This window comes from Notothenia rossii, assembly GCF_949606895.1.
Source record: "Notothenia rossii genome assembly, chromosome: 9".
NCBI classification, from domain to species: Eukaryota; Metazoa; Chordata; class Actinopteri; order Perciformes; family Nototheniidae; genus Notothenia; species Notothenia rossii.
In genome coordinates, this window is record NC_136907.1 from 56,466,254 (window position 1) to 56,490,703 (window position 24,450).

General features: G+C 41.6%; 2 protein-coding genes across 4 annotated transcripts; one reads left to right on the forward strand and one right to left on the reverse strand.

Annotated features, from left to right (window-relative positions):
* Positions 1–938: 938 nt before the first annotated feature.
* On the reverse strand, positions 939–10,259 carry abhd4 (abhydrolase domain containing 4, N-acyl phospholipase B). 3 transcript variants are annotated; one of them, XM_079650121.1, is made up of 9 exons: positions 10,038–10,253; positions 9,496–9,631; positions 8,544–8,629; positions 7,755–7,859; positions 7,374–7,662; positions 4,738–4,919; positions 4,546–4,657; positions 2,857–3,043; positions 939–2,439 (listed from the first exon to the last, which is right to left on the reverse strand). In XM_079650121.1, exons 3-9 carry the CDS (start codon positions 8,581–8,583, stop codon positions 2,350–2,352), a joined length of 1,005 nt encoding a protein of 334 aa, XP_079506247.1. In that variant the 5' UTR covers positions 8,584–8,629; positions 9,496–9,631; positions 10,038–10,253; the 3' UTR covers positions 939–2,349. The 3 variants fall into 3 exon arrangements, with proteins under 3 accessions (XP_079506247.1, XP_079506246.1, XP_079506245.1); XM_079650120.1 differs by having other exon boundaries at positions 9,496–9,550; positions 10,038–10,195; XM_079650119.1 differs by lacking the exon at positions 9,496–9,631 and having other exon boundaries at positions 10,038–10,259.
* Positions 10,260–10,710: 451 nt separating this feature from the next.
* Positions 10,711–13,146, forward strand: dad1 (defender against cell death 1). The gene is made up of 3 exons (XM_079650124.1): positions 10,711–11,044; positions 12,155–12,312; positions 12,927–13,146. Exons 1-2 carry the CDS (start codon positions 10,834–10,836, stop codon positions 12,283–12,285), a joined length of 342 nt encoding a protein of 113 aa, XP_079506250.1. The 5' UTR covers positions 10,711–10,833; the 3' UTR covers positions 12,286–12,312; positions 12,927–13,146.
* The last annotated feature ends 11,304 nt before the right edge of the window (positions 13,147–24,450 follow it).

Sequence of the window (24,450 nt, forward strand, 5' to 3'; positions counted from 1 at the left end):
GGACTATATTTGTTGGCCTTTCTATGATTATAAAAGTCTCACAATAGGGATAATTAAAAAAAAACTATAAACTCTGCAGCCAATCAATTAATTCTCTGTATTGGAACTATGCTAAATTGGATCTTCCTTATCAAATTAAATACATTCCAACCCATGTTTGGTGTTATTTGGATAATGTCGTTTTTTACTTTGGTCATTTTCAGTGTGGATATTTTTATTACATTTTGTTTTATATATGTTTTCAATGCATAACATCTAATACATATGCTAACCCCATGTAAAGCAAGCAGTCAACAGATATTGACAAATATATTTTCAATGTAAAAGTGGGTATGAGAAAATACCAAATAAAGAAGACTAAAGAAAAACTTGTTTAAAACATTACTATAAATAAGAATAATGAAATGTTATCAGATGTATAACATTAATTTGGGTAATTCTGCATTAATATATATGGATATATCCAGTCTCTAATAGTGTTACGTTATTATGCTGTGAGTGCTCTCATACTTGTTTTGATTCTGACATTGACATTGATTTTGATGCGGACACATACACACACACACACACACATACATACGTGTGTGTGTGTGTATGTGTCCGCATCTGTAGCCTGTTATCGTCTCATTATACCGCACTGTGAATGAATTAAAAGTAAATATATAAGTCTTCATGAACACATCTGTCCATCAGACAGAGGGCAGAGGTCCTTTTATCATTAATGGACGTCTCTTTAAAATGACTGCTCAGAGGAGAGGATTTCTCATTTCTCTAAGGAGGAGGGGAAATTAGTGAAATGAGAAAGGCCCTAGGACTTCCTCTATAATATTTTCACTGCTGACAAGCAGAATCTTAAAGCACAATGTAAAACAAAGGTCAATTATATTTGTTACTGCCCTCTACTGGTTGGGCTACAAAGTGCATCACATGTAAATTAGTAGCAGTTTCTTAAATAGGCTTTTATTGTTTTAAAGATATAAAATACAAACAGCTGTTTTTTACGATGGAAAATATATATGAGAAAGGCGGGGCTTAGAGAAGAAGAAACGCATACAGTGCTTAATGTCAGGCACATAAATAGTGTGAATAAGTGCCATGTGGCCGCTCCGTAACAGTGATCCAGAGTGGTGTGCATGTTTCACTTAGTTAAAAACACAGAAATTACATAATTTGGCACTGAATATTGGAGTTCAATTATAACTCTGTATGACCACATAAACAAACACATTGAGTCATGTTATAAATAAATCACCTTCTATCAAAATAACTTTGTTTCACCAGCATCCTTTTGTCCAATTTTCCAAACTCTGAAGACAATTAGCACAACACCTATCTTCTCTGGACCACACCATTAAAATCAAACTTCATGATTTGTAAAAGAAAATAGTGAGCAGTCAACATAGAGTCATTGTTTTGGTATGTAACATTCGTTACATACACGTTTACTTATACCAAAACTACAGCATGCCAACAATGAAAAAGAAAACCTTTAACATAGTATAATCCCTCGTCTTCTGATCAATCAGGTAGATAAGGCATGGAAAGCGATTTTATCAAAAGGTGGAAAGCAAGAGACAACATTAAATGTGATGTTGAGAAGAACATGGGTTAGCTAAATGTTAAAGGTGTATAGGTTGTGCTTTTAACTGTATTCATGCAATATCATTTTTTTTTAAATGGCAGCATTTTAAACTGACTGTTTTCTTATGTACATTCTATAACTTTAGGATTATATGTCACCCTAAAAAAAGATAAAATGGGAGAGTTGGTTACAGTAAAAGGGATTATGAAACGCAGTGATGTCCTATTGTGTTTTGTATGCAGGTATAGGTAAAAAGTCATACTCTTTACTGTTTCGATTGACTTTGTGTGATTGATTATGGAGATGGGTTTGATGGTTTTAGTAGAGTTAGTATGTAGAGAAATCTTTATTGCATTTTGAAATATAGAGTTGGTATTGCATTGTCAGTGGTTTTGAGCAGAAAGCCGACTATTTGGCTGACTGTGAGATGAAGGTGTGCTGTCGCTTGTGTTAAGAGTTTCGAAAAAGTAACTGAAATATGGATAAGTATTTGTTAGCTTTGCCAAAAATACAGTGAAATCAATGGAGAAAAAAAAGAGGATTGGCAGCTTATAAATGGCATGACAACTTCACTACGCTAAAATCAATAACCTGTCACTATGATTCAAAACACAATTACATTCAAACTCATATTGAGGAATACAGGAAGTTTTGATATGCCTCAACGCAAAAAAAAGAACACAGTGCTAAAACCAAAATTCAAACTCCTACACACTTTCAGTCCTTTACGCACAAACACAGACATACATACAACACACAAACGCATCTCAGTTAACAGAGTTGCATATATTTTCCACCACTTTGTTGAACTCTTCTGGTTGATCAGCATACACGTGGTGAGAAGCATCATCTATCAGCTGCACAGTGGAATGTAAAAGGGAATAAAAGATTAGATAAACTTGCATCAGTTATACGTAACCAGAACATGAACAGACCAGAATTACTGCCATGCAGTTGAGTGTCTTAATCAGTGAATAAAAGCAAACATCCATTACTGACCAGAATTTCATTATTGAATCCTATTAGATATTTGCGACAAGTTCTCATAATCAGTTTATCCTTGAGTTCTAGTGGAAATTTGTGACATTTTTGAGCAAATTCCCTCAAGGCGTTGCTGAGATTTCACATTCCTGCGAATGCACAGACAACACGAAAACATAATGCTCAAAAGGCACGAAAAACAAATATGAATCAAATTAAAATGACTCATTTCAAACTCAATGGACCGTTTCAGACTCCTAATTGGATAATATCTCCCTCATGACTCTACTCACCAGCACTTTGGTGTGGGCCTGGTTCCTAATCTGGACCACTCTGTCCCCAGAGGAGCTGTCCACCCAGGATCGCGCTCCGTACAGCATGGTGAGGGGCATGGAGGGGGGCAGCTGGTGAACACGATCCAGCATGGGATTCTTGGCCCAGCCCAGAGACTCAGACATGGCCCTGAAACCCACCTCACCACTGGGAGGGGGAGCAGGATAAGGACATGGAAAAGGTGGTAGAGGATTGGTCAGATTTTTCTAGGCCTTGTGTGTAGTTATGTGTGCCAAAGGCGTTACATTTTTGTAAACGTTTTTGCAAATGGAGTGCATTCAATCTCGCTTTTTTTAGTCATAATATCCCCTAAAAAGCTAACTTCAACACATGCCAGGACTCACCCATTCACACACTGATGGCATATGCTAGCTTACTACTTGGCTACCTTCACCATGGGTTAGCACACATTTACACACACAAACACACATTCTTGGTTCAGAATTTTGCCCAAAATAACATTTGACATGCCCAGCATCAAAACAATGATTGTTGGATGACAACTCAACCTCACGATGCAAAAAACATTCTCATGCAGGTTCCAGAAAAAAATCCAGGCAAAATGTTCATGAAACTTGTAAACGGGAAGCAAGAACCCGGTTCATTTTAGAAACTAAAACAAAACATTTACACTTTTTTTATACATGCTGAAAAGAGCATTTGTGTTGCATTCATCTGGTATAGAAATAATAGGATGGACACGATTCAGACTGGTAAAATACATGTTACCACCACCCTTAATTAGTAGGACCTGTTGTTTAAACGCTCTGAGCAATACAATAGGACAAGTCCTTTTATTTGTAGAAGCTAAATTGATTCCACATTTAGCCTAATGCGTATGAACACACTAAAGTTTGGAAATGTATCCTGGGATGCACCATTTGCCTTGGAGGAGGTCTTTTGCTCTCATAAGGCGCGTTCACACCACAGTACTTTTCCCACTTTTGTTCCGATATAGTTCCGAAATGTCGCGTTCACACCAAAAAGAGCCGGAACTAAAATTAGTTAATCAGAACCTTTTTACCCCCTTTTCCGTCACTGCTAGAGAGCAGGTACTTCCGTGGGAGAAAAAGGTTCCTATGTCTGATTGGCTGGGCGGAATGCAAACCACGCCCCGTCAAACTCCCAAAAGGTTTTGTGAAGCCGCTATTATATTATCCTTGCATTGGCATGATTAGCATTAGCATTAGCCCAGCGCAGAAACGCAGAGAGACTAACTTATGGCAACACAAAATAAAACATGGGAGCGGTGGAGATGAGGAGGTGCCGGCGTTCTGGCGATTTACTCTGAAGGCTTCAGTAGAAGCTGCTGGGAGTCCCAGCAGCTTCTACTGAAGCCAGTCCCCAACTCCGGGGACTTCCGGCCGGGGACTTCCGGCCGGGGACTCCGGGTGGCAGTATAGTTGTTTGCGGTCTGCCAGTAAACCCAAAGCAGAAGAAGAAGAAGTGACGTCAGCGGATTCATTTGCCTAATCCTCCCCCAGTGACTTATTTCGGTGTGAACGGGATCTGTACTTAGTTCATGAGAACTAAAGAGTTCTCATGAACTAAGTTCTCATGAACCTTTGTGGGAAAAGTACTGCGGTGTGAATGCGCCTCTTGTTACATAACATAACAGTCAAATGTGGTTGAGCGGTGCGTTTGCTTACCTCGGGGTCTGTGCGTTACAGTGGTAGATGTACTGGGTCATTGTGTCATCCTCAAACAGATCTTCAAATTTCCTTTTGAAATCAGGACGGAATCTGTTCACCAAGCCCGGACCTGAATCAACGACACACTGTAAGAGGGATGGAGTGGGAAATGGAACATCACAATGTTACCTAATCAATAAGATATCTTACCCCATGGGCCTGCTGCTCTGATGACAGCCAGTGGGTTGAATAGGGAAACCACAGCGGCAATAGCTTTTACCCAGCGCGGAAGGGGGGGCCTCTTGTTTACCTCTGATCCCTGACCCTCCTGGGTCTGTGGCTGGGGTCGCTCAGGGAAACCCCAGGGGTCCACCAGGATCAGATGTGACACCCTGTAAGAGGAGAAGACAGTATATATTCATTTCAACTGGCATTCAATTTTTCTACAGTAAATGCCTTTAAAGAAGTAGTGCGCTTTGCTGTCTTTGTGAATACTACTGCTAAGAGGCGGCATGATGTATGGCATTGTCTGATTTAGATTTTCTTTGCTAGCCAGAGAACCAACTGGACAATATGGAGGTAGGATTTGAAAAAGAGAGAACCTGATAATAAATTGGCTTTCTTGCTGAGATTTGCTGATAGATTATATTGCAGCCTATTTATTTCTCCAGTTGAAGTCACTTCTTCCTGGAGTCTTGGAAGGTTTCTAATTTCTCTAATTTCCCCTCCTCGACTCCTCGAATCCTCGGTCCTCCGGTAGTGACCCGGAAATGGATTTCAGCGCGCCATGTGGAAGGACATCTAATTTCTCTAAATGTATATCGAGGACCGAGGATCGAGCATCGAGGAGGCTCTCTGGAGGAGCTCTAACCGAGGAGACACTGATGGGTCCTCCACGGCTCCTCCGCAGATGTATTTCCGGCAACAGTGATGTTTCACAGAGTCATTACGCACGGCCGGACTTATCTCAGCCAATGACAGCTCTGCATGCATCCCCTGGATATTATTTAAGTAACTGCTTTAATCACAATGCGATGTTTCCAGTGAGAACAGCTGTGAGGTCAGTGCAGAAAGCAGAGCAGTGTGTCAAATATATATCACTCAGTATAACAGGCCTACATTACTCTCTTTATTTGCTTTAGTTTAGTAGATATCTACAAACAAAGAACTGATATTTTTCTAAAACCATTTAGTGCTTCACATAATAAAATTCACAACGGCTGTACCCTGATATATATTATATGCTTTAGGAGCTGTAGGTGTGTGTTGTACAGTGTGTAGGTGTGTGTTGTACAGTGCGTAGATGCGGCGGACAGACGGGTCTCAGTTGGTTTGGTGTCCTATGCTTAGCCTACTTTTATTACTTGTAAAAACAACTTTTGGCCCGTAATTTCAATTCCCCATTTCAGCAACCAGAGAGAGGGGGGGGGAGATATATCCAGTCTCTGATTGTGTTAGGTTATTATGAGAGTGCTCTCATACTTGTTTTGATTCTGAAATTGTATATATTTATATAAATATATGTGTGTGTATATGTCCGCATCTGTAGGCTGTTATTGTCTCATTATACCGCACTGTGAATTAATTCAAAGTAAATATATAAGTCGTCATGAACAAATCTGTCCATCAGTCAGAGTGCTGCTGTGCCTCCTGTCATCAATAATGGACGTCTCTTTAAAATGACCGCTCAGAGGAGAGGAGTTCTCATTTCTCTAACCGCCTGCTGCTTCCCCTCCTCTCTCCTCGGTTCCCCTCCTCGACTCCTCTGCTCGCATCTCCTGTGGGCGGCACCAAGACATGAGGATGGAGTCGAGGAGAGGAAATTAGAGAAATGGGAAACTTTCTTGGTGCTACTGTGACAGCTAGAAGTGACAGCGACTGGCCTAAAAACTGTCTAGCCGTGATTTCCAGTCTTTGTACAAAAGCTCACTGGTTGTTTTTAATAGCTCCATATATACACTGTACAAAAACAAGAAAGGGAATAAGCTTATCCTAAAATGTAGAAGTAACCTACACCAATGAAACCTAAATCATAACATTTTACAATTAAATGATGTCACATTTTAATTAGAAATATATATTTAAAACACTAAAATCATAATAAAATTGATTAAGGGTTAAAATAAATCTATTAAAAATGATTGTTACTTAAAGATAATGTTGCATTAAAAACAATACTGTAAAGCACAGGAACAAATAAACGTAATATAGTTCCCTTAAAGGTCCCCTATTATACTGTTTTTCATCAATATATTATAGGTCTCAGATATATACAAAACATGTCTCTGAAGTGTTTGGCTGAAATAAAAAACTGATAATTGCAGCATCCCATAATCCCCTCTGTTTCAGCCCCGTTTCAAAAGTGCAGATTCTCTGTCTGTTACTTTAGATGAAAATAAGGAGCCCCTCCCCACGCCCCTCTGAGAGATATTTGGTTAAAAAGAACACTATGGTGCTCTAGGAGGAGATTCAGGTGATAAGGGGGGGGGGGGGGGGGGGTGTTACCTTGGTTGGTGATTGGCTAATGGTTACACAAGCCAAAACATCGTTATGACATCATAAAGTGGCCAAAATCTGATCAGCTCATTTTCAGACAGGTTTCTATATAAATGGATTAGGACAAAAAGTTAGAGAATCTTTGTTCCTGAAACTTTCAGAATCTCTTTACACAGAGGGGACACATGTTTATGTACAACAGACATGAAAAAGTGGATTTTTTTTATAATAGGTGACCTTTAATATTAGATGAGGCTGGTTAATATGTAACATTACTTATTCAATGTTCAGTACTTACTAAACCACTACCAGCTACAACTATTCTGTTCCCCTCATCATCTTAATATTACCTAGTAGGGTACTGGATGGCATAGGAGGTAGCCAGGTACCCCCCCAGACTGTGTCCCAGCAGGATCATGTTCTCCAGGCCTAAATACTCTCTCCACTGCTCAATAGAGTCCACAAACTGCTTCTCTGCCTGGGTAGCATCCGAGGGGAAGGAAGGCCTGGAGCTCCGGCCGAAGCCCAGGAGGTCAAAGGCGTAAACAGGCCGCGATCGACTCAGAGCGTCAATGTTCCGGATCCAAAGGCCGACCCCTCCACCGAACCCGTGGACCATCACCAGGGGAGTCTTCGGGGCTAGAGGAAAAAGACAGAAAGGAGTTAGTCGACGGTCTTATGATGCATTATTACAGCTGTTGTCTTGTGATAAACAAAAAGTAGGACGGTACCCTGTTCTGCAGTTTTGCGCACCCCCTTGTTGGTGAGGGACAGAGTCCATATTCGGTCGCGGTTTGGCAGGGTCACAAACCGAGACCATACGTCATTCTGGATACCTGTTGTGACCACACATAGTGATTAGCTACATATAGAGTGCAGAAATTACGTTTCTTTGAAGGCCATCCAGGAAGTAAGAATAGAAAAGGCTCCTCGGACAAAAAGACAATGGGATTTTTCCATTCGATTTCGGTATATTGTATATCATAAGCTCTGTCGCAACCATACTGTACATTTACTATACTTGCACGTTTGTTCAGAAGGGTAATCTCCTCATATTACCTACACTTTATTATTTTTGAAGCAAACTGCAATTGTCAAAAGTAAAAAGCTTTTGTTAGACTTTAAAATAAATTACATCAAGGTCATATGACTTCACGTCACCACCGCTAAGCTAAATGCAGTTAATACTTGCCGCAATAACTTATCGTAGTCTTATTTAGTAACTTTTAACCGCTTTTTTGACACATAGAAGCATTAGACATTCACGAGTTGGTTATTTACCGACATATTTTATGTGGTAGAAAAAAAATGTAAGCTTGTAACCACAGATCTTATTTCAAGCATGTAACCACAAACACATTCAATACATGTTTTTACTTCGAGAAGAGGGAACAAGAAGTGGTAAAATGCTAAGTCAATTCTGGGTTTTAGGACTCATTCCTGCACCACTCTATTTGAGATCAATAAATGACATCAAGCTATAAATCAAAAATCTGCCGTGTATGTCAAAACAAACTTACATGCAAGAATCTTTGACTCTGCAGTCTTTAGAAGGGACATGGATGTTGGACGCCAGGAAGGCCACCAGCTCCAGACTGAACTTGGCCTAACGATAGGGAAGCAGAAGACAAAGAATGAAGAGATGGTAGATAGTACAGGAATTATTCAACACGTGTTATCTTTGTTTGCATTGAGCAAACAGGCCGGGGAGTGTCAGACTTCACAGCCATCATTCTGTCAATCAGTCAATCATAATCAATGCCAACACCCACAGCAAAGGGGTGATAGGAAATATGAATCATGATTACCACTGACTTCCTAAACCTTGAGCCTTATTTTTTGTATTGACTGCCTATGTTTAATAAAAACCACATCAAAATGTTTCCACCAAATTATTCTGAATTTTCCCCGCCGAGTGTCACGTTGTGTTGGATGACACAATATGTTCCTTCCAAACACTGCAATTAACCACCACATGTTTTTAATTCAGAATTGTAAACGTTCAATTGCCATTTTTTTGTACATAATGACGCTGTTGTTGTTTTAAAAAAAAAAGGTGTTATGGCTTTGTGTCCTCATGTCTGTATTTTCTTGTACAAATGTATGCCATAGGCATCAACACAGCACAACATGGAAAACACAATTAAAATGTCAAAAATTTCTTTAGTAAGGCAAACGGTTTAAGAGTAATTATCAATTAAATTCCAGGCAGTCTACTGTTCCATGCAAACACTAGGCAACACATACAAAATAGGTTATTGACAAGCTTTTTATTTTCAGGAACGAAATGTGAAAGTTGTGTAAATTTAGCCCAGGTTGGTTTTCCCCGACCGACTATTGATGGAGATAGAAAAAGCCATTTTCACATTTCAACCTCCAGCATTAGAGACCAGGTACACCATCAGGGTTTACACCTGTTCTGCAATCAACATGCAATACAAAATTGCTAAGTCATCCTGACAATTGACTCACCGTGGAGGGTCACTCACAGCTGCTCTTCTCTCCAGTGAATACAACTTACAAAGACCTGTTTGACAGGAGTGTCACAGTAAAGTAATCCCATTGTATCAGTAGCAACTCCTCTGGTTCAATAATAACCCTCATATCCCTGCAATACAGGTTAAAGTTAGCAATTAATCTATTTGCATTTAATTTACTAATTGTTTCCCCTTATTTCTGTCATATAAAGCCAACTGATGCAGTTGTGTTTTATTAGTATACTATAGTTAAGTGACAACCTCTCTATACAATTATGTAAGTGCAATGTCACATGGATATAATATAATAACTGACCAAAACAAGCATAAAGAAATGTACTGTATTTCCTATTTGATATTGGTGTAATAAAACAGCACTATGGTATTGTAACACAGATCTTAATGTTTGACTAAATTTGAAAAGTTACATAATAAACTATAGGTTTTTTTCAAGTTGAACCATGATGTAATCAGAGTAGCAGTGTGCTGGAGAAGGCATTGGTAATCTCCGTCTGTTTATGTATTTGAATGACTTACTCTGTTTCACAATCGCTTTGCATCGGAGATGTGGTAGTAGCAGGGTCCATTGAATGTCATATTCCGGTGACTATATTCAAGGAAATGAAATAACACGCTGCTCTGTACCTAGCCCCTGTATGCTAGTTTTTAATGTTTTGTAACTCCGTTCTTTAAATCAGCTGACCATGAACACAGATGGTCTATTCTGAGGATGCGTCAATTTCACAAAAAGCATCACTCGTCATTCATCTTTCATAATACAAAGTCTAACGGGGCGTTCATAGTCAACATGAAGTTATATATTCCTACCTCGCGAATTTGACAACGGGAGAACTTTAGTGTTTATAAGCTAGCAACAGTCAAACGAACGGGGAGTATGTCTATACACAACATCTTCGTATGTTTTTGTGAAGATGAACTATATTTTGTGAAATTCAAACTTAAAAGACTTAATATGCTTCGTATGATTTATGGTGTGGCTATGTGGTTGAGAAATTAGTTACACCGGGATTTTGGGTCCCGGGAAAAACCTCGGTAATCGATAATGCAGTTGACAAAACCGTATATCGAAATACTGTCTGAGTGACCATCTTTCCTTTTTTCACAGCTCTCTGTAGCACGGTGGGAGGAGCCAATGGTCCCGTCTACAACAACAGAGCTCCTTTGCTCTTCTCTTCGACCTACACGGAATATAATATGTGTAACACCAAGTCCGCTTCCGGTTTACGAGGACACGTCACTCATTCGACTGAGAAAGGGGACCGGTGCAAAACTCGTTTATTGACCCCATTTGTTCACATTAGACGGAAAAATCATGTCGAACTCAGTCCTTTCGGTGGTTTCACGGTTTCTAGAGGAGTACACCACCACGACGCCCAACAAGCTGAAGGTGGTGGATTCATATTTGCTGTACATCTTGTTGACAGGAGCTCTGCAGTTCCTCTACTGTCTGCTCGTCGGAACCTTCCCCTTCAACAGCTTTCTGTCGGGCTTCATCTCCTGCGTTGGCGCTTTCATTCTCGGAGGTAAATACTTATTCTGCAACTGTTGTAATGTGCTGGCAATGATTCTTATTATGCATCCATTTCGAGGGGTTTCAGTCAGTCACTGACTTCCGGTCAATAAGTGAACGTGTGTGTCAACTTAAGCTAACCATGCTAACATCCCATGATTTGAGATGCAGTTATATAAGAATTAAACAAATAAACGCACTCTCAGTATGAACATGTAAACCAACTTTATCAAATAAACATTGTACATTATTTTGTGACAGCTTAAACACATGTAGTTTGATCACCTTACTGCAATAAAACCATACATTGATGTAGGTTAAGTTATCATATTGAGTTTGATGGACGTTTTTTTTGGTGGTTTTATGAAATATACTACGTTACACTGATGTTTTATTAAGAATATTTGTATTGACTTATGAACAAGTGAACAAATTATTTGCACAAGACATTTGTAGAATACACAGCAGATAATGTAAATGTAATACATCCTGTTTATAGTAGAGGAGTTTTAGGGTCATTCTTGTTCTAATCATACTGTCCCTCGACACATATACTATCTATAAGCTGGAATACCTTGTCCTTGGAGAAATACAGGAAATTGCTTTAGGTCTCGTTTTAAATCCAGAAAAGAGAGACATGACAAATGTAATAAATAAAAGAGAGGGGTTTAGAAACTATTAAACCTTTTCCGATTGAATACCAGGAAAACACACAAAAACAACTGAAAAAGGCGAAGTCTTTAGTTTGATGGAATTTTCTCAAAGTTTTGTTGAGTTAAATACTGAGAGGTGAATCTTCTCAAGGTTTGGATAGGGATAAATTCATCCTGTCCAATTCTCATATTGGACAAGCGTATACAAGAGAATGTTTAGCATGTGTCCATGATACATTTATTGTAATTGATTATTTAACTAGCCTGAGATTTATTGACTGCATTTTTATTTGATTTTCATTTAAAAAACCTAAGTATGTCTATCGTAGTGCTGACGTCACTACAAGTTTAAAAAGTGATATTCGTGTTATGTTTGAACATTTATAAAAATAGTCTTAGTGCAATAAGTGTTTATGAGTCTAAAGTGCCATAATACTCAATTCTGCGTGTCTTTTTTTCTTTTTTCTCAGTATGTCTTCGTATCCAGATCAACCCACAGAATAAAGCAGACTTCCTGTCCATCTCTCCGGAGAGAGCCTTTGCCGACTTCCTGTTCGCTCAGACCGTCCTTCATCTGGTCGTGATGAACTTCATTGGTTGAAACAGACGTGCATCTGCCTCTCAGAAGGTGAATATTTATATCACACATGCATTTCTCAGTTTAGAGATTTTTTGGGTTACACCTCAGAGGGCATTTTATGATTACTATGCCATTGCCCAAGTCTTGTTCAAAAACAAAACTGGTTAAAGTCATGATGGCCAAATAGTTTGAAGAAAATGTTTTAATGTGTTTTGTGACACATTTGAATATGAGAACATTTCTCTGCAAGATGTACTTTAGTGATTATAGCAAAGAGTATTTGTTGTCTACAAAAGAGGGGAGATTTAATTAACTTTGAAGTTGTTTATGTAGGTTTTTAAAAAGATTCACTCATATATTGGTTTATGCTTGCAAAACAAGTCGTATACCCTCTCAGTCGAATTAATTATGCTTGGCAGTTCATCACCCTATTCTTATTCTACTCCAGATAGCACATGTAATAATGTAGACTCCTGTATCATTTCTCCTGGGAAATCCACATGATATCGCATATTGCCTTTTCTTTGCTAGGAAACATCGTTATTGAATTTTTCAGACTTGGGGCATAATTCATTCTGTTGTTTCTCATTTGCTTCTAAATATCTACTCCCTATAATCTCACTTGTTACTAACCCATTAATCTGTTTTTTTCTTTCTTATAGATCACAACGAGAAGTTACTAAAACCCCCCCTCAATACATGATGATTTTGTGCCACTGAGTCACATCCCACCATAAAGAATGAATTAGTTTAATCTTGTCACCCATGATGCAGTACAATTGAATAATTATTCATTTGTTGCATTCTTTTTTTTATTATCAGAATTTGTAAAGCATTCCCTTTTGCACTAAGAAGAAGAAATAAAAACCTCTCAAATGGTGACCTGGAGCACAATGAATTATTTATGACTTAAATAATAATACACTTGTGTTTTTAGCAATCTTAGTATCTTAATGTTTTGAATGAATGATTTCCTCCAAATAAGGGCCAACAGGCATCGTTTTTATTAGAAAATAGGATTGTACATTCATACGAAATAAGTGAATATTGGTTACATTTCTCATTTGAACATACACAAAAATGTTCCCTTTTTAATAAATCTAAAGTAAATTAAAAACACATTTCATGAAACATCCAACGGTATATCCCCTAACCAAACTTGTATATTCATACTGTTGATTTATTAAATCTTGGTATATTAGAAAAAAAACTAAACGGAAATAATACAGTACATTATATACATTGAATACATAGAATTAGGTGTAAAATAACGATAAAAATAAAATAAAGATCAATTAAATATTTTTTTTAAATGTTCAGAATGTTATCAATATTTCCATAACTTGTCAATACCACCAATATAATCAGCAAGGAAAGATCTTCTCTCCTACTCTGTCTTTGTAAATATTATTTCTTAAACTTAAGTATTTTACTAGAAATTGCACCCTCTCTTGTACATGCAAAAACAGACTACAGAATCAGAATACCTTTATTAATCCCACAGAGGGGACACTTGCATCGTTACAGCAGGAAAGAGCCACAGACAGCTTAATGTTACGTATGTTAAAAAAAAAAGTACTAAGTTATGATATAATAAAAAAAATACTTTTCAAAATACAAATCCTGTAACAGTTCTTAGGATTTAGCAACCAGGTATATATTACACGGTTATTAATGGCATATGTATATAATGTATATATTGCACATAGTTTGATTGTATTTAACAGCAGCAAGTTACACAATTTACAAAATGCAAAAAAAACACCTTGTAACTGTTCTAATGATTTAGCAGCCAGGTATAAATTACACAGTTATTAACGGCATATATATATATATATTGCACATATAGCACATATTGCACATAGTTGATTGGGGGGTCTACTAGGGACTGTGCTGGTTGTAAAGTCTGACCGCTGCGGTATTTCTCCGTGAGACAGCGTTGGTGCAGCAGCCTGTCGCTGAAGGAGCTGCACAGTGAGTCCAGTTGAGTCCTGAGCCAATGTGAGTCAGTGTGTGTAGCAAGCCTAGCATGTCAAGAGAGGGAAACAAGAAGACATGAAAAACTGATTGAATAAAGTTTGCATTCCAGGTTTCTGTCAAAGTGACATCTTAAATCTCTTCCTCTGTTGGATTAGTAGCAGATCAGAGAGGAAGTACTGTACAAAAATACAAAAAGTTAGCAAAAAGTATTGAGAGTGCTGATTCTGGTAACTGAGAGACTTAATTCAGGACATTTGGGACATTAAATAATGTAAAGAGTTAGGGACAAACATGTATGTTAACCAGTCCCTTTCCAAAGCTGAAAGGAAGGTAGGCTACTGTATGAGAGCATCTCAGGGGATTATGGTAAGTTTTCGTTTATGTTCTGCCTACTTGTTTCACCGGACGACCATAAAAGGCTTGGCAGCCAGAGCAAGGGACTTAAGGGACACACTCGACACCGTTCACCGAGCAAATTGATTGCTTGGAATAATTGCTTGTTAATTCAGTGGTGTGAGGAGCTTACTCGGAAACATCAATGCCCCATTTACACGGGAACGTAAATGAAACGAACCAAATTCGATATCAAAAAAGTGTTCCGTTCACACGGATACGGCTCAATAAACGTGTCCCTTCACACGAGACTGCTCGACCCGCTGGAGACGCTGTAGTAGTACATATGCCCGGCCTGAAAGTAGCACTGTACTTCCGCCACAAAATACACTAAAAGCAGCGAAAAAGGCGAGTACTGTGACGAAAGTACGTAAAATACGTAATGTGCAGGTGAATTCATATAGATCAGATCACCACAGTCCAGCACAGGTCAAAAGGTCACAGTGACTAGCCTTTTCCTGGCCTCAAGCGAGAAACAGGACTTGTTTCTGAAGAAGAAACCTAGCCTAACCCTCAGCTTTCTAAGCAGATTATTGACCTGAGGTTTAAAAGAGAGACAATCATCAAGCCAACCACTTCAAGTACTTTTCCTTTATGTTATTGTTATTTGGCTTTTATTAGTGCTTTTGTCGTTTTGAAGGAAATTAAAATACTGTATTGATTTGGTTTCTTCTGTTTTGGAAGCCTTGTATATCTTTTTGGTCTTGTTAGAAATACCCCATGGTAAAACTGTGTTCTAGCAGCAGTTAAATAAGCTTAGTTTGCTGTCTTAGACTGCTAGATGTTTTAAGATGTTTGTTCACAATTTACACATAAAACCTAAATGTTCATCTGTTTATTGTTCTTCTTCCTTTATATTCAAGCATGTTGATTGTCTATTGGCTATATCTTGACATTATGTTAATTTGATCATACTTGCCATGCATTTATTTTAATTGATGCGATTCCTTCAAAGGTTTTGTAATAGACCCCTAGTAGCCTACTCTTAATTTATAAAGTAATAATAATACATGTGAATGATTGAGCTCATTAGTGGCCTGACTGGCCCTCCTAATTTGGTCCTAATGACCCCATAATGTGATTATGTATATCTTAAAACCTTTAACAACTATATTTAGATGTTCACAAATTTCTACATTTATGTATAAATACATGTGTAGCAGTTAGACAGACATAATTAATATATTATCTCATTAATACATATTTTATATATAAAAAAAAGTTTACTAAACCACTGTTTTGTTGACAAAATGATTTGGGTTGAAAGTTATACTGTTGTGTCTCAAACGGATAGACTAGGTTATTAATTTATTTGCCTAATAGTTGCTTAAAATGCTACAATAACATTTGCAATTCGCTTTTAATCTGCCATGTACGGTAATGTCTCTCAGCCACCGTATTTTCGTGTCAGGTGGGCGTGTCCTTTAGGGGGCGTGTCGTGTCGTGTACTTGCCGCGGCCGCAGCTAGACCATATTGAAGAAGACCCCCGAGCAAGGTTGCAACTTGATATGGTTGCCCTTCTGTTTATTTTCCGCGGTGGATTTAGCAACATGAAGTTAATGTAGTTCTCCATGTCCACTTGTTGCTGATGGTTGTGGTAGAGGAGCTGTAGATTTTTCACTAACATCTGTAGCATGGTCAGTAGCAGTAGCTACTGACAGTAGCTAATGGAGAGACAGCAAGCGCATTTCGTGGCATCTGCGGGCAGTGGCAAGTACTTCCGGCATCTGCCACAGAGGCCGCTACTCCGTGGTATCTGTGGCAAGTATATGCCACAGATCCCACAACTTGCCGTGGCAAGTATATGCCACAACCATGCCACAACTTGCCGTGGCAAGTATATGCCACAACTTATATATGCCACAACTTGCTGTGGCAAGTAAATGCCACAAGTTAAGAGTTAAGAGAAGGTTTACGGTAGCTGCCACTCGCCTTCCGTGGCAAATGCTGATATTTAAATGTCGCTGTTTTGGCATGACTTTATCGGACTGATCTGTACACAAGACTGATGATCTGTTACTGATGGTCCGATCATATTTTTCAAAAAGATTAAACATTATATGTTCTATAGATGTTACTTGGAGAACGTGGTTTGTTAAAATAAATAAACGTGCTATTTTTATGATAATACTCAAGATATATTATTAGTAAGTTGACATAAAGATCTAACATTGTTGACCAGAGGTGGGAAATAGGCTAACTTGTATACTCAAGTACTGTACTTGTGATTTAGAAATAGCCTACTTGTACTTTAGTTGAGTATGTAAATGGTATGTTACGTAGTAGGCTACTTACCCCACTACAATTCAGAGGTAAATTGTGTAATTGTAGCCTACTCCCCTACATTTATTTAATATGCTACCTTTAGTTACTTACTACAGATTCTGATTAATGATGATACATATAATCAAGTCTTAAATCAGACTTTATAGTTACTCCTGGAGTAAATTCACAAGATACCCTACTACAGTATACAAAGTCATTAAAACTAGCTGCACCTTTACCAGCTTTGAGAACACTTTCATGATCAATCATTATAATGAAAACATGTATTATGCACTTTAAGTATATTGTTATGCTAATCATTTTGCGCTTTTACTTGAGTAACATTTTAATGCATGACTTTTACTTGTAACAGAGTATTCCAACATTTAGGTTGGCTACTTCTACTTTTACTTCACACTAGAACCGCCAGGGGTCGCTGTATAGCCTACCTAAAACCACCAACGTGTCAAATGAACGAATGCATTGATTTTCAAGGTACAATATTATTTTATTTATCATACTAGAACACAATGAGTGTTGCCACTACTCGACGTGGCATGTGCCTTGGCATTTGTGGCATCTCCCACAGAGGCCACTACTCTGTGGCATCTGTGGCAAGTATATGCCACAGATGCCACAACTTGCCGTGGCAAGTATATGCCACAATTTGCAACGGCAAGTAAATGCCACAGATGCCACAACTTGCCGTGGCAAGCATATGCCACAACTTGCCGTGGCAAGCATATGCCACAACTTGCCGTGGCATTTGCGCATGCTGAACGGGAGTTGCCACAGGATGCCAGAGTTAAGAGAAGTTTTACAGTAGCTGCCACTCGCCTTCCGTGGCAAATGCTGATATTTCAACTCGTATTTATCGTGTAAAATGTCGCTGTTTAGGCATGACTTTATCGGATTGATCTGTACACAGGACTGATGTGCGATCTCTATTTTTCAAAAAGATAATAAATGATCATTTATATCCAATTTTACTTGGAATAGCCTACGTGGTTTGCTAAAATAAACAAACGTGCTATATCTATGATAGTAGGCTAAACATAGGCCTATATTGCAATAAAAAAAGAAATATTGGCAAGTGAGCGTTGTAACGCAAGCCCTTGGCAATTGTCGCTTCTTGAGGGGAGTTTCCACTGCTTGCTACGATAACCAGGTGTATTGTTACTAGTAAAGACAAATAATTAAAAAATAAATATCTGTATTGACACAGCAACGTGTACAATGGTGTTATTAGACTTGGCTACAGACTTAGGGCAGCACCATGAGAATGATAAATACTTAAATAAACATGAAGAATGTTCTCTTAAGCATGATACTCCAAGCAATCCTCATTTAACCGTATAAAGTTGATTTAATATGTTGAGGAAAGAGGGTTACAATGTAATATAATTACACCCTTGTTAAAACTTTTTTTGTGCATCAGTAAAAAGGTTATATGTCATGCATGCAAATATCAAATCATTGTGTTGCTAATTAACATAAACAGATTTTGATATGATACGTTGTATTTACTTTATTTATCTAAAATGTTGAAATCTTTGCGTTACAGCAGTGATAAGGGATAGGAAACATAAAATAATAATAATAAAAAGAAACAGGAAATAATTTACACATTATTAGTAGATATTTATCTACAGAGTATCTAAAGAATAAACAATATAGCCTAATGAATATGTAAGAATACACTATAATAAACCATCTTACTAAAACCAATAGAAACATATATTTGTCTTTCTTAACCCTTTCATGCATGAATTATGAAAGCCTCACTCAGGATTTTTTTACCAGGTGTTTTTATTGCTCTTGGGGCATGAAAAACAAGATTTTAACTTTAGTTTATTTTTATCTAGTTTTTTCAAATTTAGAACATTTTAAAATACATTTTAAAAAATAATTTTAAGGATGATGTTTTATAATAATATATCTTGAGTATTATCATAAAAATAGCACGTTTATTTATTTTAACAAACCACGTTCTCCAAGTAAAATCTATAGAACATATAATTATAGTTTAATCTTTTTGAAAAATAGAGATCGGACCATCAGTAACAGATCATCAGTCTTGTGTACAGATCAGTCCGATAAAGTCATGCCAAAACAGCGACATTTTACGCGATAAATACGGGTTTAAATATCAGCATTTGCCACGGAAGGCGAGTGGCAGCTACCGTAAACCTTCTCTTAACTCTTAACTTGTGGCATTTACTTGCCACGGCAAGTTGTGGCATATACTTGCCACGGCAAGTTGTGGCATATATAAGTTGTGGCATATACTTGCCACGGCAAGTTGTGGCATGGTTGTGGCATATACTTGCCACGGCAAGTTGTGGCATCTGTGGCATATACTTGCCACAGATACCACATCTGTGGCATATACTTGCCACAGATACCACGGAGTAGCGGCCTCTGTGGCAGATGCCGGAAGTACTTGCCACTGCCTGCAGATGCCACGAAATGAGCCAGGCCCTACTGAGCTAATGACCATGCTACAGCTGTGAGCAGCAGAGGTGGGGAGAGGTGGGGCTATAGAGTGGCGAAGTCCCTCCCCTTCCGGGGGAGCTCCATGGGACCTTATTTCGAAAAAATTATGTTCATCTTTCGATCCCGTTTGAATTGTGCCACAAATTACACATATGATGTTTGTCAATTTAAAAGTTAATTTTGCAACTCAAAAAAAAAAAAAATGTGTCGTAAAACTGTGAAATTTGTTTGTGTGAAACGCTTAATGAACTACATCTCTGGTCTCGCAGACTCTCACAACACCACACGTCACCAAGATGGCCGTCACTACTGTCTTGTCAACAAAACGATTGACTAGCCTCACTATCGCCACAATGAAACACATCCAGTAGAATGTCATGCGAAGCTGCCTGCCTGCCTGTCTTCCTTTGATTCCCTCTGAACTGCCTGGTCTTTTTAATGTTTAATGTCAACCATTTGTGCAGATAGCATGAAGTAGAAAAGATCGGCGATCGCTGATGCTAGCGTTAGCATTTCTCCCCTGGGCTTAAATTGTGTATATAGAATGATCACACCGGTGACAGTACTCTTCAAAGGGTTCACGGAATATGACTACTACTCTTACGGTTTAACATTTCGGGTTACCTAATGTTACTTCATATTAAGGCTAATAAAAATGACAAGGCTGTAATGCTAACTAACGTGCTAACTAACTTGATCCAGCCACTCCTGATCTTTTCATCAGACGGGAAGCGAAAGAACGAGCAAGACCCATTACTGGTATGATAACAACCTGGTACTAAGCACACAGGCATCTTGTTAAAGTTATCTTATCTTAGCCAGCGTTATATATATAGATTAGGTCTATATGGCGCTTATCTTAGCTATATCTTGGTGGAGGAAAACAATTGTGACATCACTTACGCGACTCTGGGATTTGTAGTCTTTCTAGTTGCGTATTTTTCATAGTCTTATATTTCAACAGTTTTACGACAAACTGACTTTTTTGACGTGGAAATTATTTTTTAAGATAAGTAAAAAGTATCGTATAGGACGTACACACGGAGCCGTTTGGCCCCCCAGAGCGTTCCGTCCGCAGATCTATCCACCTTGGGACCCAGAGGCGCGGGAAGGTATTTTGAGTGGGGGTGCTGAGGTGCTGGACTCCAGTGAACATTATTACGGGCACTATAGAGCACGCACAAAAAAACTCCCCACACGCAAACACACAGTAAACCCGCGACTGTTACAATGAAGGCTCGATAATCAGCTCCCGGCATATAGGCAGGGGTAAAGTGCTATTTTTTACGAGTGGGGAGCGGACCTTGAAGAGTTTATCGCCGGCCACTAGAGGGCAGTGTCACTGCTGTCGCTGCCTGGTTATGCCGTGCTCTGACCCGGAAGTGCCGAGCGGCCATTTTAGTTCAAACATTGTTCATGCACTCCGCCTCGAGTTGAGACGTTCGTCCACTCATTCATGTAAGACTGTTTCCACTATTATATTATACCATATATTATACTATATATATATTATACTATTATACTACTATACTCTGTTTCGTGGTATATATTTGTGTTGATTGAATTGCATGGATGTAATACTTTGTCAGCTTATCTTGCTGCATTATTCTGTTTTAGGGTGTCGTCATCCTTGTCAATAAATCACCGAAACTGACATTGAGGAGTGTGTTTCTTCATGACGACACCATGGTCGTTGTTGGATGCCCTGTCCCCGGCTGCGAGTTCAAATCCGATGACTTGTCTGAAGCACTCGTCATTGCTATATTGACGATTCATGGATGTAGCCACCAGCACGCAGCGCCTGTCATGGCCGCGCCAGCCCAGGCCCCAGCCCCTCACGGCCCGAGACTCGATCGGCCCAAAGTTGATGTGGGCGTGTCAATAGAGGAATGGAACGTGTTCATCCGCCGTTGGAATGTATTCCGCGCCGGCTCAGGCATAGGGGACGCACAGGCCCCCTTCCAGCTGTTTCAGTGCGCTGGGCCTGTACTTGGAGACAGCCTGTTGAAAGCCGTCCCCGACGCCGCTTCCGGACCCTTGCCAGACCTGATCACCGTCATGCGTTCCCTAGCTGTCATCCCAGTTGCTACATGCGTCCTGCGCACCGAACTACTTCAGTTACGCCAGGAACGCGACGAGACATTCCGCGCATTCGCTGCCAGAGTGCGGGGTAAAGCAGAGACATGCGCATATAATGCGGTATGCGAGTGTGGTAAGGACGTGGACTATACCGACCACATTATCCGCGATGTGCTGCTCAATGGCATCTATGACTCGGACATACGCCGCGAGACGCTAGGGACAACTGACGTCCTGGTCAAGCCAGTTAATGACGTGATTGCACTCGTCGAGAACAAAGAGATGGCCCGTAACGCTCTCCCGTCGTCCTCCCTATCAGCCATGTCGTCATTCCGGCGCTTGAAGACGACTCCACAGGCGAGCCCCGCCCCGAGCCCCGCGGACGGGGCTAAACGTGCCTCGTGTCCGGAATGTAAGAACGTCTTTAACGTCTTCACGGAGGGGCCTCGCGGGTGGAATCCTAAGCCTCACCAGGTGTGCATCGGCTGCTACAGGGCCCGCCGACAACAGAGGCGTCAACAGCCGTCATCCGACAGTCAACAGGCCGCCATGGGGTCGGAGCTGGTATCCCAGGTCTCGTCGGTGCAAGCTGGAGCCCGCCCTGGCCGACGTCGCGGGAGCCTTCGCCGACGCCGCGCCCCTACGTCGCACGGCTGTGTCGACAGGCCTTCACCTATCATACTCGAGCACCACATCTTCTCCAAGGGCGAATGGAGGCGAGCCAGGCTGAGAGACCACCCCCGGGCGTTAATCACCATCTCGATGGACATGCCAGTCGGGCCGAGGGATGGCACCAGCAACCGGGGCTCGGCCGACGGAGCTCGAATATCCGCCGTCGCAGACACTGGCGCGCAGTCGGACCTTTGGTCTCTGGAGGAGTTCCTGGCCTGCGGTTTCGCGCGGGACGACCTGCGACCCGTCAGCCTCAGCCTGTTGGCCGCCAACCGCTCCCCTATAGCCATCGAGGGAGCGTTCTTCGCTAGGCTCTCGACGACCTGCAGCGGGGGCCGTACTACATCCTGCCGTTCCATGGTATATGTGAGCAGCTCAGTCCGGGCCATGTACCTCTCCTACGAGTCGTTGCTCAACCTCGGCCTCTTGCCCATTAACTTCCCGTCGGACGACGTTGCAAGGGGGCCCAAGGACAGGCGTAGCCCTGACACGGCTGACACGCCAGTCCAGCCCCTGTCCATCAATGCGACGAGGTCAACCAACGGCGGCTGCGTGGGGCCAAGTGACCCCGGGGACGCCCAATGCTCATGTCCTCAGCGCACGGTCCCCCCGGCGCGCCCCGCAGCACTGCCGTTCCCTTGTACGCCAGAGAACAATAACCGGATGAAAGGTTGGCTACTCGGGAGATATGCCTCGTCGACATTCAATACTTGCCCCCATCGGGCACTACCATGCATGGAGGGGCCGCCTATCGAGATGCACGTGGACCCCGCAGCTACGCCTAAGGCATGCCACACCGCGGCTACGGTGCCTCTACACTGGCAGCGGAGGGTTCACGATGACCTCCTGCGGGACGAAGCCCTTGGGGTCATTGAACGCGTGCCGTACGGCGAGCCGGTGACGTGGTGCCATCGTATGGTAGTCACTCGGAAGCACGACGGTTCCCCCCGCAGGACCGTGGACCTCTCCCCCCTCAACAAGTTCTGCCAACGTGAGACCTTCGCCACTGAGTCCCCGTTCCACCTCGCACGCCGCGTCCCGAAGGGCACCTGGAAGACCGTCACGGACGCCTGGAACGGCTACCACAGTGTTCCCCTGCGTGAGTCGGATCGCCACCTCACTACCTTCATCACGCCCTTCGGCCGTTGGCGCTACACCAGGGCACCACAGGGTTTCCTGTCGTCAGGGGATGGCTACAACCGTCGGTTTGACGCCGTCCTCTCGGACTATGAACGCAAGGAACGTTGTGTGGATGACACCATCCACTATGACACCGACCTGGAGCAACACTGGTGGAGGACCATCGACTTCCTGACGCGTGTCGGCCGATCGGGGATCGTGCTGAATCCGGACAAGCTTCAGTTCACGGAGAGGTGCGTCGACTTCGCTGGCTTCAGGGTGTCGGAATCTACCATCGAACCGCTCCCAAAATACTTGGACGCCATCCGGGACTTTCCCACCCCAGGCTCCACGACGGACATCAGGAGTTGGTTCGGCCTTGTCAACCAGGTGGCTAACTACGCCCAGTTGCGTGACACGATGGCTCCATTTAAGCCGTTCCTCAGCCCACGCTGTGCGTTCCTATGGTCCCCCGTTCTGGAGGAGGCCTTCCAGACGTCCAAGCAAGCCATAATGGAGGCCATCCGCGAGGGCGTGGAGATCTACGACATGCAGAAGCGTACCTGCCTCCGCCCTGACTGGTCCATGCGTGGCATTGGCTACTTCCTGCTCCAGCAACATTGTCACTGTGCCTCGGGCATACCGGACTGCTGTCCAGGAGGGTGGAGGGTCACCCTCGCGGGCTCGCGTTTCCTGTCCCCTGCGGAGCAGCGCTATGCAGCCGTCGAGGGAGAGGCCCTAGCTGTGGCATGGGGCCTGGAACAGACGCGGTACTTCACGCAGGGGTCCGACAACCTCGTCGTGGTCACCGACCATAAGCCGTTGGTGAAAATCTTTGGCGACCGTACGCTGGATGAGATCACAAACTCGCGTCTGTTTAGACTGAAGCAGCGCACCCTCCCATGGCGCTTCGACATTGTGCATCTGCCTGGCAAGAGCAACTATGCCGCTGATGCCACGTCGAGGCATCCTTCCCCCTCGGGTTCAGCGAACGGCCTCTCTTTGGGGCTGCCGAGCGGGCCTGACGCCATGGAGTCAGCACTCATGGCCTCCATCCGCGACGACGCACGGGAGCTCGGCGCCGTCTCTTGGCCCCTCCTCGCACGGGAAACAGCGGCTGATGGATGCCTCGGCCACCTCCTCCAACTCATCGAGCAAGAGGGTGGGATTGACGTTAACGA

What these genes read in the sequence shown, in the direction of transcription:
- abhd4 (XM_079650119.1), bottom strand. Translation starts at nt 10,087, where the DNA reads ATGGACCCTGCTACTACCACATCTCCGATGCAAAGCGATTGTGAAACA. An exon ending in CAGAGCAGCAGGCCCATGGG is followed by an intron (nt 4,658 to 4,737) that starts GTAAGATATCTT and finishes TCGTTGATTCAG; the next exon opens with GTCCGGGCTTGGTGAACAGA. An exon ending in TGTAACGCACAGACCCCGAG is followed by an intron (nt 3,044 to 4,545) that starts GTAAGCAAACGC and finishes TCCCCCTCCCAG; the next exon opens with TGGTGAGGTGGGTTTCAGGG.
- dad1 (XM_079650124.1), top strand. Translation starts at nt 10,834, where the DNA reads ATGTCGAACTCAGTCCTTTCGGTGGTTTCACGGTTTCTAGAGGAGTAC. An exon ending in TGGCGCTTTCATTCTCGGAG is followed by an intron (nt 11,045 to 12,154) that starts GTAAATACTTAT and finishes CTTTTTTCTCAG; the next exon opens with TATGTCTTCGTATCCAGATC.